Raw genomic sequence first — 17,619 nt, 5'->3', positions numbered from 1 at the left:
TTACAAAGAAAAGTCCAGTGTTGTCATTGTGCTTTACAAAGGCTCTAGAAATCTGTACACATGGACCTCGCCATCAGACGCAATTAAATCTGTTGACTGTAGCCTGCCTACAATAGATTTGACTTTTTCATTGCATGGTTTAGTAAGATTACATACAGCAGTAAGCGTCAAGGTAAAGTTTGACCAGGCTTTCTTTATCAGCATTATCGTAGTATTTTTCAATGTGTCTCATTAGACTGAAAGTTTGAGATAAATCACACCTGAATGAAATAACCCAGCTATCACCTGTTTTTCGTCAGGCTGGAGGGAAATAGCAAAATTAATGCTCGAGCAACTTGTATTACAGTTCATGCTTTTAAAAGGGGCAACATTACAGATCATAAATGTTTTGAGCCCTAATTCGTTGCTGTTCAATTTATATTTAAGAGTACTTCATCAAATTGGAAAATATACTGTACAGCTGGGTTTGTATGCTATCTTATCAGGCTAAGCTAGTTAGCTAGATAACAAGATCCTGTACTGATGAACTTAATGAACTGTTCCTGCTGCAACCAGTTAGCTTAGATTAGCAACAACTGTAAACGAAGGGAAAGGGCAAGTCTGGCTCTTTCTAACATAACCACAAAAAGATGACTTCAGTAGCACATTTACTTAAATATTAAAAACGTTTAAGAGAGGGACTTTGCTAGCTCTCGTCACTAACGTCAATTAGCCTTCAATTAAATTCCAGTCACTAAGTAATTTCTCTTTTCTACTTTTGTGACAAACATCGATGAAACAAACAAAATATTACGTGAAAATTCAACACATTAAAGCTGCTGTTGGTAGTCGGGATATACACAGTTCTGAGAGAGATTTCAAATGTCAACACTATCCCCTCCCCTCTGCTGTCGTAACCTCGCCCGCAAAAGATCGTTGTGCGCGTTCTATGAGGAAGAAGTGGCTTCCCAGCCAATCAGGGCGATGTAGTGGGGCGCCACTCGATCCATTAGTACAGAGGGTTGGGGAGTAGCTCTGATTGGTACGTGATAACAGAAACAAGGGGAATAATAACATTGCTTGATACAAAGGCATTGGTAAACGCAGAGATTTGGCCATAATCTCAAATTACTTCACTTACAGATGAGTATCGATTGGTATTATGGCCTTTTCTCTAAACCCAGCAGAAAAAAGTACTTTTTTTCCCCACCATTCCTACCAACAGCAGCTTTAAATGGCTCATAACAGACCCATATAGTGCTTACAGTTAACATACTTTATTTCCCTTTAGCTGGTTGTTAAAGTAAGCTAACTGGCTGCTTCCTCCAGCTAACACCTAGCTTAGTTTCATGTTTCTCATACAGCTATTAGCCAGGTATCGATCTTCCCAAATGAGAGATTTTTGGCTTTGTAGCTTGTCCAGAAGTTCAAAACAAGTTCATAGTTAAAGGTACCCTCAATATGTACAGTATATTAATAAATACATTAATGAAACAATGTCAATATGCTAAACCTCATATCTTATGTTACAATAACAATACATTGAACATAACTTGTTACAATATCATAAAATATTTAGTTGAAAAAACAGATTTACAAAATATGTATTTAAATAGTTAATCTCTTTTTCACCTCATGGTTATTTATTGTAAGGCGGGACACTTGTAATAATCAAGCCGCTTCACCTGCAGCTTTCATAACCTGATATGTTACAACAAATAAACACTGAACATAAATTTCACCATAGAACATCCTACCTGGCAGTATGGAAGTAATATAAAGATTGATTTCTGATTCATTTAAAACCTGAAAAGAAGCATGAGAGGACACCTTACTTTGACAGGGAGGAGCATGCTGACATTGAAATGTTACATTACAATGGTGCAGCTATTATACAACCGTAAAGTAGTGGAGTCAGATACAGAAAAAGAAGTCAAAGTGTAAACTAACGAGAGACTAAAAAAGGAGGACTGTGAAATCCTTTGGGCCGTCTGAGGAGAATTGAGACAGTTAAGCACTGCCTTTGAGCTGTATATTTCACCTTTGTAACTGAACATGCGATTTGTTTTTCGCTGAAGCCTCAATTACAATAAAAGGAAATAAAAAACCCAATTAGGAATAAGAACATAGTGATATTTGGAGAGAGCAGATCAATGACCAAGATGATCTGGAATGTAGCCTCAGGCAGTTATTGGAATTTTTGAAAACTAAATTGTTTGCATTGTTCCCTTTACAGAATAAAAAGAGAGTGCATTCTTATTTTGTAAATCCCTCGAGACCCTTTCTTTCTGTTAGATCACACCTGCCTTTAAGAAACACCTGGTCATTGAAGTGAGTGGGTCAAAGCGACACAGAACTGGAATGCCAACAGGATACCTCCTCATTCTTGGGACAGTGCGATGCTCTCTGTGAAACAAAATGGGCGTAACCAAGCATCAAGTTGCAGAACAGAATTATACGCATTTACTCTGGAGAAGAAGTACAACATTGTGAAGAAAATAAACAGAAAACAAATAAAAAGTGCCTCCTGTCCTCTTTGACAGGTGAACCACTGCCAGTCAAGCGGTAGTTTTTATTTGAGTGTGTGTGTTTGAGAGAGTGTCGCGGCCTTCTTCGTTTGAAACAGTCATTTCCCTCAGCTGATGTTCTCGCCACTGTGTGTGTGTGTGTGTGCGTGTGTGTGCGTGTGTGTGTGTGTTTGTAGACCAGCCCATCAATGACCGGGATACTGAGGTGGAGAGTAGGGTGGAGGGGCTGGAACAGAAGAAAATAGAGGCATTCAATTAACCAAAATTAATTTGATTTTATCTTCCTAACTTGATTATTTGACCTGCTTAACTGATGTTGGAGCCACAGTTCTGTACCACATAAAGAGAGTATTAACAGTGACGGTAACAAAGTATTGAGTAAATGTCTCTGAGCATTGTAATCATCGATGCAGACATATTATCTTGTACTACTCTTACCCTGGCTGTATGCAGGATCCATCATGTGTGGTGGGTAATGTCCAGGCTGCATCATCGGGTAATGTGGGGGCATACCAGGGTACTGCGGGGCCATTGGGTAACCTGGATGTGCATACTCAGAGGGTCCTAATGGTTTTCCATAAGCGTCATACATTGGCTCTACTGGATAGCTGGCCATGGGGATCTGTTGGACTGTAGGCCAAGATGTACGGACTGTTATAAAAGCAACCTGTAACATTTGAATGATTTGAATACAGGGATACAGAGAGTCGAGGGTCTCACCATCATAAGGTGTCCGGCCTCTCTGCTGCCGTCTCTGGTAGAGGTAACAGCAGGAGCACATAAAGCAGCAGACCATGGTGGCTATGATGGCCACAAACAGGAGGATGGAGGAGGCGATGCCGGCTAAAGTGGTGGGACTGACAGGAGAGAAAGGAGATGAGTCATAAAACCTCTCTTTTTTTTAAAACTGTGATCCTGCATCCTCCAGTTTTTGCTCCCCTTGTTTTTTAGTAATAAGTAGGGTTGGGAATCACCAGAGGCTTGACAAGTCACAAAAACAACATGAGTGAAATTTCACACATTTTTTCAAGTCATTATCTTTTTTAACTACAGACTATGTCCCCAAATACAAAAAAATATATACAGACTTCTGTTTTCCTGTAATAATATGACATTTTGACTCTTCTCAATCTCCCCCCATATAAATTGACTGTGTTATGGTAAATCGACTGTGTTTGTATAGCACCTCTCTAGTCTTCTGACCAGTCAAAGTGCTTTCACATTAAACGTGACATTCATCCATTCACACCACATTCTATTTGACTGAAAACAGTGCAAAGATAACATTAACATAAAAATATATCCTCACTTCAAATTTGAAGCTAGCTACATGTTTCATAAAAGTTTGGACAGGTACAACAACACTGAAAAATGTGTGCAATGCTAAAAAAATACACTTGGAGGGACATGTTCCAGCTATTTCGGTTAATTAGAACAGGTTAGTAATATGACTGGGTATAAAAAGGGCATTTCAGAAAGGCTGAGTCTCTCAGAGGTAACATCAGGAAGAGGGCGCAGATTTAGCCTAATGGCTAAACCGATTTCAGCCTGCAGCCTCTTTCCCGCATGTCATTCCCCCACTCTCTCCCCCTGTTTCAAGCTCTACCCACTGTCCTCCCCTCTCTGATAAAAGGTGCAAAAGCCCCGTAAGAATATAACAAAAAAAAAAGAAAACAGAACTGGTTCACCTCTCTGTGATAGACTGCGCGAGCAAATGGTTCAACAATTTCAGAATGATGTTCCTCCGCTTGAAACTGCTGAGAGTTTTGGGATATCATAATCTATGACACATTAATTCATTACAAGATTCAGACCATCTGGAGAAATCTCTGTACTAGGGATGTTCACAATTAGTCGACTATCGATGAGCAGATGAGTGACAGTTCTTCAGGAGCGCTTTTTTTCCTCCACTGCCGGACTGATTATAATCCGGTTGCGTTCCTGACTGACACCTCACCACATAATCATGCTTATTTTCTCAATAAGAACGAGTAGACAGAAAACTGGACGCTGCGGGTCTAAAATATGTTACTGTTCAGTTCCCTTGTTGCAGTAAATCCACATGTTGAAGTCTGAGCCTTCACTTTATGTGACTGTATGTCCGAAGAGATTATGAGCCTGCTCCACATGTTGATATTCAGCGTGTTTAATCTTATGAACACCTCAATACGATCCGTAGCTATTAAGTATCAGTTACATACATTGTGTCATGAAGGAATATTAGATTCAGGGGAAAACGCATTTGGCATTGTTTTAAACATTGAAAACGTTTACATTTATTTTAATGATTAAACGATAATTGATTGTTAACATTTCCAAAGATCGATCACGGAAAATACTTTAGATGTGCATCCTTACTCTGTACTAGGGCTGCCAAGATTAGTCGACTAGTCACGATGACATCGGCAACTTATTTAATAATCGATGTCATTGTTTATTTTTTTAAGCTTTGTTTTTCTCTCGAAACTGCCACTGTACCTTCCGCTGTCTTGTCCGCCTTTCTGTCCTTGACGCACATGCGCAGTAGTGGTAATCGGGGTCAGCCGTGATGTCACCAGAAAAGTTATGCCCAAACAGTATCATGGCTAGCCGGCTAAGGAGCTCGAAAGTTTGGGAGCATTTTTCCAAAATAAAAGAGAAGAACGTGCAATGCAAAATCTGCAAGGCAGAACTTGCCTTCCATGGCAGTACGACGGCGATGCACGAGCATCTGAAAAGGAAGCACGTTGTGGCTGATTCAATTTCTGACGAAGAGGGACAGTTGTCTCGGTAAGCCAATTGGCTAGTTAGCTGGCGCCTTCATTTTATTTTGCACTATCACATTAAAAAATGTCAGAAATGCTGCTACAAGCCGCAAAGTTCATTAAAAGTTGTACGAACTATCACAGGGGTACTCAAATACAAATCTTAAAGGGCCACAAATATTTTTTTCAATTAACCAAAGGTCCTTTTAATGAGGTCGGTCAGACCATATGCAATAATACTGTAATATTCAAATTGGAAATCTTCATCACAGCTATAGTCTCCTGGCATATTAAGCACATGGGTCTTGTGGTGGTTGGAGGGTGAGTGAATGCAAAAGTGCCAATATGCGAACTGCTCCAAAAACGAAAGTGAACATTAAAAATTGTACTCAAAGCATTGGACTCTAAGTGACCCAGTAACAGCCTGTCTGTGCATTGTTGACATGGAGACAAGTCCCGGTAAACACGCGGTGACCCGACCAAGACACAGAGTGAAGTAATAACAGTTTGGGGGGCCAAAAATAGGTGGCCGGTGGGCCGCCTATTGAGGGCCTCTGAACTATCATCTTGATTGTCTTTATTTTCAGTTAGCACATACCTTGAACACTTCAAGCTGGAAACAAATAATGGTTATATAAGAGCAGCTGCATGCTGGTGCGATAAGCTGCAATTTACGTATGATCCGATTAGTCGACTAATCACAAAAATAATCCGTGACTAGTCGATTATCAAAATAATCGTTTGTGGCAGCCATACTCTGTACAAAAAGAATAAGGCCAAAAAACTGACACTGACCATGATCTTCTGGCCCTGAGGCAGCACTGCATTAAAAACAGACATGACTCTGAAGTGGAAATCACTGCATGGGCTCAAAATAACTTCCTTAAACTGTTGTACTATAGCACAGTTTGTTTCTGTTTTGCTGCTCCACAACAGCAGTTTAAAACTGTACCATGGAAAGAGGAAACCGTATGTAAACATGATCCAGATACGGCAGGGATTTCTTTTGGGCCTGAACCCATTTAAGATGGACTGAGGAGAAGTGGAATGCTATCTTGTGAAAATTTGACATCCTTTGCTGCATCCGCTCTAAAGAGAAGAGGGAGAACCCAGCTTTTTATGGGGATGCGTAAGTACTCATGGCATGGGTCATGCATCATCTGGGAAGCCCTATTAATGTTGAACAATACAGATTTCAGAGCAACATATGCTGCCACCCAGGCAGTACCTGTTCTGGGTAAACCTTGCATATTTCAGCAAGACAACGCTAAACCACATCCTGCACTCATTACAACAGCCTGGCTCCTGCAGTCCTGACTTTATCACTTACTGAAACTTTGGCTCGTCATGAAACAAAAATACGACAAAGAAGACCCCAAGGAGGTGTGTTGAGGAGCTGAAATCCTGTATCAGGCAAGAATGGGACAACATGCCACTTTCAAAACTCCAGAAACTGGTCTCCTTGTTTCCAAAACATTCACAGAGTTGTTAAAATACAATGTGATGCAACATAATGGTTAATATTTCCCTGTCCCAACTTTTTTTGAAAAGTGTTGCTGGAATCAAATTTTAAAATAGCATATTATTTTTTGTGAAACAACATTTTCGGTTTCAACATTTAATATTTTATTTGCATCATTTTCAATGAAATACAGTGCTTAAATTATTTGCTAAATCCCTTTATCAACATTATACACAACATCCCAATTTTTGGGGAATTGGTGTGTGAAATAAAAGATGAATCCTTGTGGCCTACTTGTATCGATCTGTGTATCATCGCAATATTGCGCTGCATAAAGGGGATGTTTTTTCACCCTAACCTTACTAGTTAGGGCTCACTGGAGGCTTTCAGCAGAGGTACCTGTGATGAAAGCTTTTCATTCAGACAAACTGTTCACAACACACTGACACTGAAATCATAAAAGAGTTAAAAATGTACTTCCCTGCATCTCTCTGTTTCTCTACCAGATTCCTTCACCTCGTAGCATCAACAAAGCCCTCTGTTTCAGCTCAGCCCCCGCCACCCACTGATTTGATCTCCCTTTGGGCTTAATAAGCTGCAGGTTGTCTGCTTGATGCTGGATAGTGATGGATGCTTTCCAGGAAAACTGCCATGCTGCAGTCTCCTAGGTACAAGCTTGCTTAGTCGTGCACTATCAGGATCCCTCACAGGGGACCCTGGTTTTAAGCACCACTGAGAGTACAGATAGCTGATGTAATACAACAACTAATGAGAACATATTACACAGTGGGGACCAAAGTCGAGTCATTAAGTCAACTGCAACCAAATGAGGCCTGAAAACAGGACAGACTTTGAGCATGGTATGAATGAATGAAAAAAAATGGTTCTTCAGTCATTTTTCTGCAAACTTGAATCCTAATGTAGCCACAGCATTACTACTGTTATGGGTCATTATCAAAACTGCACAACAGTGATTCATTCTCAACAGCAAAAGTGATGCCAGGGACAACCTGTTCCCACAAATGATATCAAATCAATCCTCAAATTGAATTTTCAGCTCTACCTGTTGACACTGTGGCAAAAACTGTGTTTTCCATTAGCATTCAAAATCGCTAAATACTGTATACACATTACACTTCAACACACCACCCAATTTTAGAATGAATGGGAATACATCTTGTTACCACTGAAGCAGTTTGCATGGTTTACTTATGGTTTACTTCTATTCTTGTTAGTCGTAACTTCTTAGGTCTATTTCCCAGCACTGGTTTAATAAAGTTTGTCTTATCTCAGGTTACTATGTGAAAGTGTTTGATTATTTGGTTCACTGCGACTGTGGAACTGAGTCTGCCGGAGGAAATCAGACTTGCAGAGTCAGTCTCTAATTTTGTTTCACTACTCAAGACACACTTTTATAGTAAAGCTTTTAATTTGTGAATGTATTCAAATTTTTAACATTTTACGTGTGCTTTTACTGTCTGTTTGCTCTTATTGCCTCTCTACTTTTATTGTTTTTGTGAAGCACTTTGTTACTTGTATTGAAAAGTTCAGATAAAAGTATTATTATTGTTATTATCATTATATTTTATGGATATGATCCAGTAATAAAACATAATCTGTATGGATCTAAATCAGTGATCTCGCAGTTCAGTGAATGTATCGTGTTATTTTTGGAACAAAGGTGTTTAACTTAAACAAAGGAGCATGCGTGGCAAAATAATTTAAATGTATCGGTCAATTTTCTGACTTTTCCTCAGTTCCTTTCAAATATCTCTCACACATAGACTGTATAAATAATGGACGTAGTGTCCGTGACGTCATCCATCTGTTTCTGAAGCGCTGTTTTGAGGCCAATCGTCGGCGGCAGCCATATTACTGCTGTCGAGCGATTGTGACGTAAAGAGGAGGGCTTTGAGCCTCCTAGCCAACAGCTACACTGTTCCCGCCTGTCAATCAAGTCAGCTGTGCCTCTCATTGGAAGACTCATAATCTCAATATCTTCGAAATTGCCGCATTAGAAAAACATTCACCCCCCGTACAGTACGTGCCAATTGAGAAATGAACTATTCAGACTACACTGAGAAGGCAGGGCCACCCCTGGTTTTCAGCCTGGTCTTAGGGACCACAAGAAGCTGCTGTCCTGTAGACCTCAAAAACATTGCCGGAGTGTAGTTTTGTGGGAGGTCGGTGATGTGATTCCATTTAAAGATTTAAAAACAAACATAAAATCTTTAAATGAATCCTAAAATGAACAGGGAGCCAGTGGAGGGAGGTGAGGATGGGGGTTATGTGCTCTCGCTTGCGGGTGCCAGCTGAAAGCCCAGCAGCAGCATGTATTATGCGTCTAATCTGTCGATCGTCAATCGTTTTCATCCGAAATGTATGCATCAGTTTTCGGACAACTTTTTTCATCTTTCAAATAAGCTTTAAGTCCATGAAATAAAAAAGAGTTTGCCATAATGTCAATTTTTTTCGACCAAAAGTCCAAAACTCAGTGGTATTGCTATTAAAATTGTATATAAGGAAGAAGAAGCATATATTCACTTGTTAGTTTGTCTGCAAACTTTGTACTTTGTATGATACATCACCATTTACCAGATCTTCATAGATATTTGTGGCAGCATGTGTCCTCTGGCAGGATGTTTTAGTATTTTTCAATAGGAGGATCGTTAATCCTGCAGAGATACTGTTCAATTGAGAGCACAAACACTGACTCTCGGTGTCGAGTAGATGAATAATGAAGTAGCTCAATAAAAAATCCTGCTGTCCCCACCTGAACTGGAACAGCATACAGCGTTTCTGTTCCCTCTCTGTGATCATCTTGAAGGCGTCCAGGCAGCAGTAGCGCCGGTGGCAGTTTCCACAGCAGAACGTGATGAGAGGGCAGTCGAAGCCGTTGTGCCAGGTGCCGTTTTTATCCACGTACCACAGACAGTCCTCGTTCCCACTGACTGCAAAACAAAGGCATTAAAGAGTGTTAGGCTGGATGACACTGCAGGGAAGATGATCATACAGGCAAAGAGGAGGAGGAAGAATGGAGAGAAAGAAGGTCAGACTTTTAGTTTATTGTCTGAAAAATTTGCTCTCCCCTTGAGGATATTTTTACATACAACTGTTTCATCACACTTTTTCAAGCTGAGAAAACTCTCAACTATTCTTCTCAGACACTGCTTTGTTCAGCCTTCAGGAGAAATGTATTTATGTTGAACATGCACCTCGACATATTTCTTATTCCAGACCAAACACAGTCATGATGCATTATTCAGAGTGGCAGAAGTGGAAAACAGATCAGGACGTCAATGAGGTGCCCAGGAGATTTAGGGGATTGTATGTCAAAAGGGACAAAGAGTCAAAAAGGAATCAATTTATTTATTCTAGGGATGAAATTAAGGACAATTTGATTAAAAGAGAGCTGTAAAATCAACTTCTCTGACTAATCAATTAACCAATCTCTTCATAAAAGCTCAGAAATTAATGCAAAGTGAATTACAACCTAATCACAAAACCCATATGTGTCAGGCTTTGAGAAAACCCTCCACAGCATATTTACCAATACAATTTCAGTGCATACGTTTGAGTTACACAACACACTTATCCTCCAAGAGCTGCCTGTCACTGCAGAACAAAGGAGTTTAAAGTAAATTAAACCTCTGGAAACTCTATTAAGAGCACAGCATCAAGCCAAGATCTATATAGACTTGGCTTAGGAAACTGCTGCGACTAATTTTGGATGATGTCCTTTGAACCCTAGACTTAAACACAGGTTTTTCTTCAAATAGTCCAAATTGTATTGTATTGATTGGTATTATGTCATTCTGTTGTGCCTTTTTGACATATATGACAGTCTCTGTCAAGCCTTCAACTCTAATCAATAAGTAGGTTAGCATGAGGGGAATTTAGGCATCCAAAGTCTTATTCAACCAGTACAATACGCTGATATAAACACAACTATGAAGACAGATTGACAGAGCTGTGAAATCAGACATCACCAAAACCACAAGAGTCTGTGCTAATGATGTGAAAGCAACCACAGAGACACAAAAGTGATAAAAATAGACTGAAAAGTGAAATAGTGATATTATGTTGTTCATATTACAGTCTTTAATTTGAGTTTGGATGTGCTATTATGTCATTTATGTAGCATTACACTTAAATATAGTCCTGATTATCTATTATTTCTATTTTGGGTGCACTTAACTAAGTGGTTACTGTTGAGTTAGAGGATATTGTCTATCTGTGCTTATCAGACAAATTTAGATTAGATTAGAAAATCTTTATTGTCTCCAATTCGGTTCGCAGCAGCAGTCCTACACACAAGAAATGCACATAATAACAAACACAAGTTCACACATTAATTTAAATACATGTCCATACAACTCCTGTGGATGACATCATCTTTCCTGCACATTAGACCAAAGGTTCCACAATCTGATGTAGAGTGGCAAGGTCCTACAGTTTGTTTAGAAACAGCTGAGGGCACAAATTATCTTAGATGTCGGTTTGATCTGGCCCTCCTAGTATATGTGAACCTCCTCCCTGTTGGCAAGAGTCTAAACTCTGAATAAAGGGGGGTGAGGGTCTTCAAGGATGGCCTTTGCCTTCTGAGTGGCTCTAACTTGATAAAGATGGCCAAGATCATTAACTATAGTGCTTTTCGGTGATCTTTCGGCAGACTTTGACAAAATAACCCTGCCTGTTTTTGTTAAAAGTGCTGAGGTTACCAAACCAAGAGGTCATTGTAAAAGTTAAAATAGACTCAATAAAGATGAATAAAATATTTTTAAAAGTGATCTATCAATATTAAATGTATATTTAAACACCAAAAATATAGTAAAGATAGGGCATAAAGATAATGAAGTGATTCAATTATTTAAACTACTTAAGCAGTTAAAGCAAAATAAATACATTTTTGTAACAGTGTTTTGTCGAAAATAAAGACTTTTAACCAGAAACTGATAGTTTTTACAGTGTTTTCCCTATTGTAAACTACATTAACAGCAACGTTACCTCTTTAATTATTTCAATAAAGTAAAAAAACACAATTTAAAGAACCCTCGAGGACCAGCTGGACAAATGAGCGCCGTACTCTGTCGGTAAACGGTTTAATGATGGGTATCCAGCCTGAGAGACCACTGAGGTTACATATTGGCTGCGGGCTCTGGTGGTGCGGGACGATGCTGGACATTATAACGGTTCTAACGGGCACGCTGCTGCTGCGGGCAGAAATACGTAAAACCGTCAGCTAGCGTCGCGCGGCCTGGCTCGCGAGCTGTAATCTTACCCTGAGAGGTGCAGAGGACGACGGTGAGCAGCGCCAAAGTCAGCGCGAGGAGGGACATGTTGCCCGCTGGAAAACCAATCAGCCCCATCCCCAAAACAAACCGAGCGAGGTGATTCACAGAGGAGCTGTTTTCATCGGTGAAGAAAAAAACAGGCTAACGGTCGCTATCAGCCATGATCCAGGCTCGGGTACAGCGCAGGACAGCACGGCTTTGACGCTCGGTAATTTATCCCTTGAAATGACACATCTCGTGTGACGCCGCTGAACCCGGACGGCGGTGCCTTCACGTACCTCCTGAAACCGCGGGAAATATGTAAATCGGTTATATTTCAGTAGTCTTACATTTGTTTTAGTGTTCATTACATGTAATCTTTTACGAAATACAGCTCTGAATTAACTACACTGTGTGTCATCAGTGTTTCACCTCATTATTACGGTGGCCCTGAAGTGCAAAGCACTACAGAAAATCAGAGAACACAATTGCCGTTGTGTTTTCTGATTTGCCATTGTATTTTCTGATTTGCCGTTGTTTTCTGATTTGCAATTGTGTTTTCTGATTTGCCATTGTGTTTTCTGATTTGCCATTGTGTTTTCTGATTTGCCATTGTGTCTTCTGATTTGCCGTAGTGTTTTCTGATTTGCCGTAGTGTTTTTGATTTGCCGTATTGTGTTTGCTGTTTGTTGTATCTGATTTGCCATAGTGTTTTCTGATTTGCCATTGTGTCTTCTGATTTGCCATAGTGTTTTCTGATTTGCCATTGTGTTTTCTGATTTGCCATTGTGTTTTCTGATTTGCCATTGTGTCTTCTGATTTGCCATAGTGTTTTCTGATTTGCCAGTGTTTTCTGATTGCCGTAGTGTTTTCTGATTTGCCGTAGTGTTTTCTGATTTGCCATTGTGTCTTCTGATTTGCCATAGTGTTTTCTGATTTGCCATTGTGTTTTCTGATTTGCCATTGTGTTTCTGATTTGCCGTAGTGTTTTCTGATTTGCCGTAGTGTTGTCTGATTTGCCATAGTGTTTTCTGATTTGCCGTTGTGTCTTCTGATATGCCTCTGTGATTTGCACTTCAGGGCCACCGTACACACAAACATTTAAAAGTTACATGTTGCACAGTCTTCCTTAAAGCAACACATAGCTTTTAAAGCGGGGTCAGTTTCCTCATATCATATGTATTATTTCATATTATACAGGTAAAAAAGATGGAAAAGTAATACTACAACCTATTTTGATGCAAGTTATCATTCACTCTGGAATTATAGTGAATCTGGTGACTTGAACTTATTTTGTAGTCACTAAAGAGGCAAACAATTTCCCATTTTTTTTTATACCTTCAGGTTGAAATATTTAAATTACCAGGCAAAATTTGGTGTTGTTATCTCTGTTCACACATGCTTCAATTTTTCTTCAATTAAAAAAAATCCTGTTAAACAAAAAGCTGCTAACAAAATCAGGGATAGTTGACACCTTTAAATAGGCCATTTTCACATAAGAACTTATTCAACATATTTGGTTGTATATGCTTCTAATTAAGGTCTTAAAATCCTTTACTTTTATTAGTTCAAGAGTACTGCGACATTTAAGAAAATTACCATAATACTATATTCCCAGGAAACACACAACTAACCATAAGGTCAATCCAATTAAATCATCCACAAAAATCCAATCACTAAAATAGAGTATAACTGAAGTTGAAATAGTTATTTGCCTCTTTATTGTCGCGCTCTAGCTCAGCCTTTACATTTACCATATTTACGAGTCTCCGTGAACGCACCGTAGGAGGTCAGAGCGGCCCCCTCCCTCCCCGTAAAGACCCGCCCAGATGGAGAGAGGGAGACCTGTCACAGTCTGCATCTAACCATCCACCTGACAGAGCAAACAGCCCTTACTGCAGTTACAGTGGTGGAGTAGTGAAGACTGAAGTGATGGTAGATTAAAATTTGATTAAAAAACAAACAAACAAATGTTTGTTATGGTAAACATACTCTGTATCACTGAGCACCAGAGTCCTTACTTATCTGTTTGACTTAAAAAATATATTTTACATTAAAAGTCTGCTCAGGCTACAAGGGAGTGTTGCTAAAATCAGTTTCTCTATAGGATTAGGAATAATGAATAACATTAAAAGCATCTAGCAAACAGCGTCCCCTACAGACAAATTTTCTTAAAGTTGGTGTATTTTGAATTAATGAGTTGACCCGAAGATTGAGGAAAAAATATAGAAAAAAAAAAAAATTGATAATCCATAATTTAAAAAAAGGAAAAATACCAACACGGTGTTTTCTAATATGCCACATGTACCGTTACTTTGTTGTTGTTGTAAGTTAAAGTGTTTCTCCTATATAAAACAATATCTGTTTATTCAGGGGTGCCAGTTAACCATGAATGTTTTAGATGACTTTAATATTTATATTGATTTTAATGCTGTTTTATTATTTCATTCATTTTAACTATTTGTTTTTTTTTCATTATCTATTCAATTTTATTTATATTTTTAGCCTTTATTTTATCTCAAACTCTTATCCTACCCTACTTTTATTTATTTATTTTCACTATTTTTATTCTTACGATTAATTGATGTTTTAACTTTTTTAATTACACATTTTATTGGTGTTGGTATCTATTTAAAACCCATTTTTGTTTTTAAGACATCTTGCCATTATTTTATTTCTTCTTTCTGGTTTTTAAATCGTGTAAAGCACTTTGAATTGCATCCGATTTCGTATGAAAGGTGCTATATAAATAAATAATTATTGATTGATTGAACTAAACACCACCCAGACCCTGAGGCTGAAGCAGATCACTCAAGTGATGCCAAAATTATTCACATTGTTCATAAAACAGAGACATTTTTTACCTTATTCCCAGTTTGAGGACACAAGAGAAGAATCTGGAGATCAATCTGGAAATTATGTCCTTCGAGGACTTTTTATTTAGAAATTTTTCCATCCCAAATTTATCAGGTAAAAGGAAATGACAAGGCTGTGTATCACCATGGAAACTGTGTGAATTCCCAAATACCCACCGTACCCTGAGACATGATAGTCAGAGAGCTTTTCATTTCCTGTCAGGAACAGTCGATGTTTTCCTGGAATATAAGGCCGCCATATATTTCCCTCCCTGTTCAAAGATCAGGATATTTTTTTTCTCTATTTCTTGACCTTCCTTTGTTGACTGTAAAGTCTTGTGGAAGTGATTTCCACGTTGCATCTTTTATACAGAAACACAAAAATAACGGGCTAAGTTACAAATAGGACATGGCAAAATAGTCCGTTCATATTTCATGGTTCACCTGTCCCGCTGTGGAGCCGCAACATTTGTACTCGACCCTCTCGTCCTCTTGTCTAAAATGATGAGTCCTCTGACCTTCTTCAGTCTCTCAACTCTTCATCACTTTAATCTGCAAAGTCCTTCATCCCATCACAGAGACAGGAGTTATTTGTTAAGTGCTTGTCCAACTCTTTCAACCCCGTTCTTTTCTTCTGCCACATCCGTCATCGTCATCATCACCAGTTCTTCCTCCTTTTTCTTTGTTAAGGTGTAAATTCATCATGACAGCACAAGTGAAGGGGTGACAGAAGAGAGTTTTAGGGCATTGTAGATGGAGAAAGAGCTGTTGGAGCAGCGGAGGGCGGGGCTAGAGGCCTATAGACTGCAGCGTTTGTCTCTCCGCGCTGTTGAGGTGGCCTGAGAACATGCTGTAACATGGCTGCTGGGCGAACTGTGTCAGGAAGTCTGTCAGGTAAGCCTGGAGAAACACACATCATCATACAGCACAAGTGAGTTCAGGAAAGTTGTAAATAATTAATCCTGGAGGAAAGATTGTTCCAAAATTAGCATACAAAACTAAGACTGATAAGAAAGAGAATTAATGTGATCTGATTGTATACAAAGAGATGAACTGATAACAGGGGAGGTGGCTGAGGGCAGAGAGAGAGAGAGCTGTAGTGCAACCAGGATGGAGCTGGAACTAATTCAAAGGGGCAATTCTACCAATAATGTTAGGACCCAAGACAATCCGTTACTTAGGGTTTGGAATAAATTTGATTTATATCATATTATTTTTTTGGTATTAACAATTCAAGAAGGGTATCCCCCTCCAAAACCAACACAAATCAGCTGTTTTTGTTCTTGTGCTCTCAGCGCTTTCATTAAAACATTCACGAACATGCTCCTGAAGTTGAATTGTCACTTCTTCCTCACTGGTCAATCAAAATGGAGCAGGGGCGGGACTTCTGATACCAACTTTGCCAGCATAAAGGCAGAGAAGAACCAGAGTCATCTATTCGAGGGAACATTTTCAAGGCAAGAGCTGCTGCTGGCAACAAAGACTAACTCCTTTTCATTATTTTAACATTTTCTTTGTATAATCTCCTTGAATAAACCAAATATTAAGCACACAGACCAATAAACAAACGTAACAGTCAATTCTGAGGGGAAGTAGAAGTGCTGAGACCTAGTAAGCGCTGCTGAGAAGCACTCTGAAATTGAGGTCATGTGCACCCGTCAGCATTAAAAAGCTGTTACAGGACACAGGCCTTTAAGTTGCACTACATGCACACCCAATACAGTTTGTAGGTTACCGGCCATTAGCTCCTTCTTGCTAACTGCTACATTGAGAGAAACGGACTAACAAAAAAAGTGTGTTGACAATGCTGTCCTCTCAATAAGAAAATGAGTATAATGACAGTTTCAGTCTCTCTTCCTGCTAGCTAACAGGCTTACACAGGTTTCAGCTTTTACGACACAAAAAGCACAAACTGTTAGTTTCCGCTTCATCTGCTAAAATGTATCACTGAAGTAGAGTTGGAGGCTTATTAGTTAATACATCCATCAATTGTATGCTGTATGTATATTTTGTAAATGTGCATAATGAAGTTGATACAGATATATCATCTTGATGTACCCCAAGAGTTAAATTTTCTCCTAATCCCTCCCAGCTCAGCTCCATGATTCAAATATAGAAACTATTTCAGGGTTTCTGTTTTAACATATTTCCTTATTTAGTTTCCTCTCATCCAATTTTTATTTCCATATATTCAAGATTTTGTTTGTTTGTCATCACCAATATATTGACAGTGTTTATCTCTCGAGTGATCAGAGCCAAATGTAACAGCTGAAACCCTCATGAGTGTCTGAACTGATGTAAGCCTTTTAACCTATGTGCCCTGGTTTCTCCGTTAGCCTTTCCTTTGTAGATTCCTTGATTCTTTCTTTTGATCAGAAGCATCTTAAGCTACAAAAACACAGTTTCACAGTTCAAGAGGTTTAAGTCCAAAAGGTCCAGGAGAAAAAAAGCTGCCACCATGAAGTTAATCATCAGTAGTGGTAATTGAAAAATCGTGTGCGTGCTTCTTCCTAAAGACTAATCCAACTAGGCTGGCACCATTTCACCCGAAAGCCTCGTTATAATGAGAGCATCTCCTGATCTGATTTGACAGAAAACACTCACATACTGGTGACGCTGGCTGCAGCCTCTTTGGAGCATATGGCTCCAATTTGAAAGTATTTAGAGCGACTCAGCCTTCAAGATGTTCAAGTTTCTACAGTAATACATAAGTTTTTAATGCTTTCTCGTGAACTAGGGCACAATATATCTGCAAACCATGACGTTTCCGTCTGTTTT

General features: G+C 39.1%; 1 protein-coding gene across 1 annotated transcript; it reads right to left on the bottom strand.

Annotated features, from left to right (window-relative positions):
- Positions 1–1,240: 1,240 nt before the first annotated feature.
- shisa4 (shisa family member 4) lies at positions 1,241–12,448 on the bottom strand. The gene is made up of 5 exons (XM_034684359.1): positions 11,995–12,448; positions 9,487–9,664; positions 3,228–3,364; positions 2,946–3,137; positions 1,241–2,733 (listed from the first exon to the last, which is right to left on the bottom strand). The coding sequence occupies exons 1-5, from the start codon at positions 12,080–12,082 to the stop codon at positions 2,693–2,695; spliced, it is 636 nt and encodes a 211-aa protein (XP_034540250.1). The 5' UTR covers positions 12,083–12,448; the 3' UTR covers positions 1,241–2,692.
- Between the last annotated feature and the right edge of the window lie 5,171 nt (positions 12,449–17,619).

Source organism: Notolabrus celidotus, chromosome 1 (assembly GCF_009762535.1).
Source record: "Notolabrus celidotus isolate fNotCel1 chromosome 1, fNotCel1.pri, whole genome shotgun sequence".
Classification (NCBI taxonomy): Eukaryota; Metazoa; Chordata; class Actinopteri; order Labriformes; family Labridae; genus Notolabrus; species Notolabrus celidotus.
The sequence above is the reverse complement of the archived record's forward strand: the minus strand, read 5'-3'. Positions and strand labels throughout refer to the sequence as shown.

Bases quoted from the DNA above. Each gene is read 5' to 3' on its own strand.
- shisa4 (XM_034684359.1), bottom strand. From the start codon at position 12,082: ATGGGGCTGATTGGTTTTCCAGCGGGCAACATGTCCCTCCTCGCGCTG. The intron at 9,665-11,994 runs GTAAGATTACAG...TTTGTTTTGCAG, and splicing joins CGTCCTCTGCACCTCTCAGG to TCAGTGGGAACGAGGACTGT. The intron at 3,138-3,227 runs GTGAGACCCTCG...CTTGGCCTACAG, and splicing joins AGGCCGGACACCTTATGATG to TCCAACAGATCCCCATGGCC.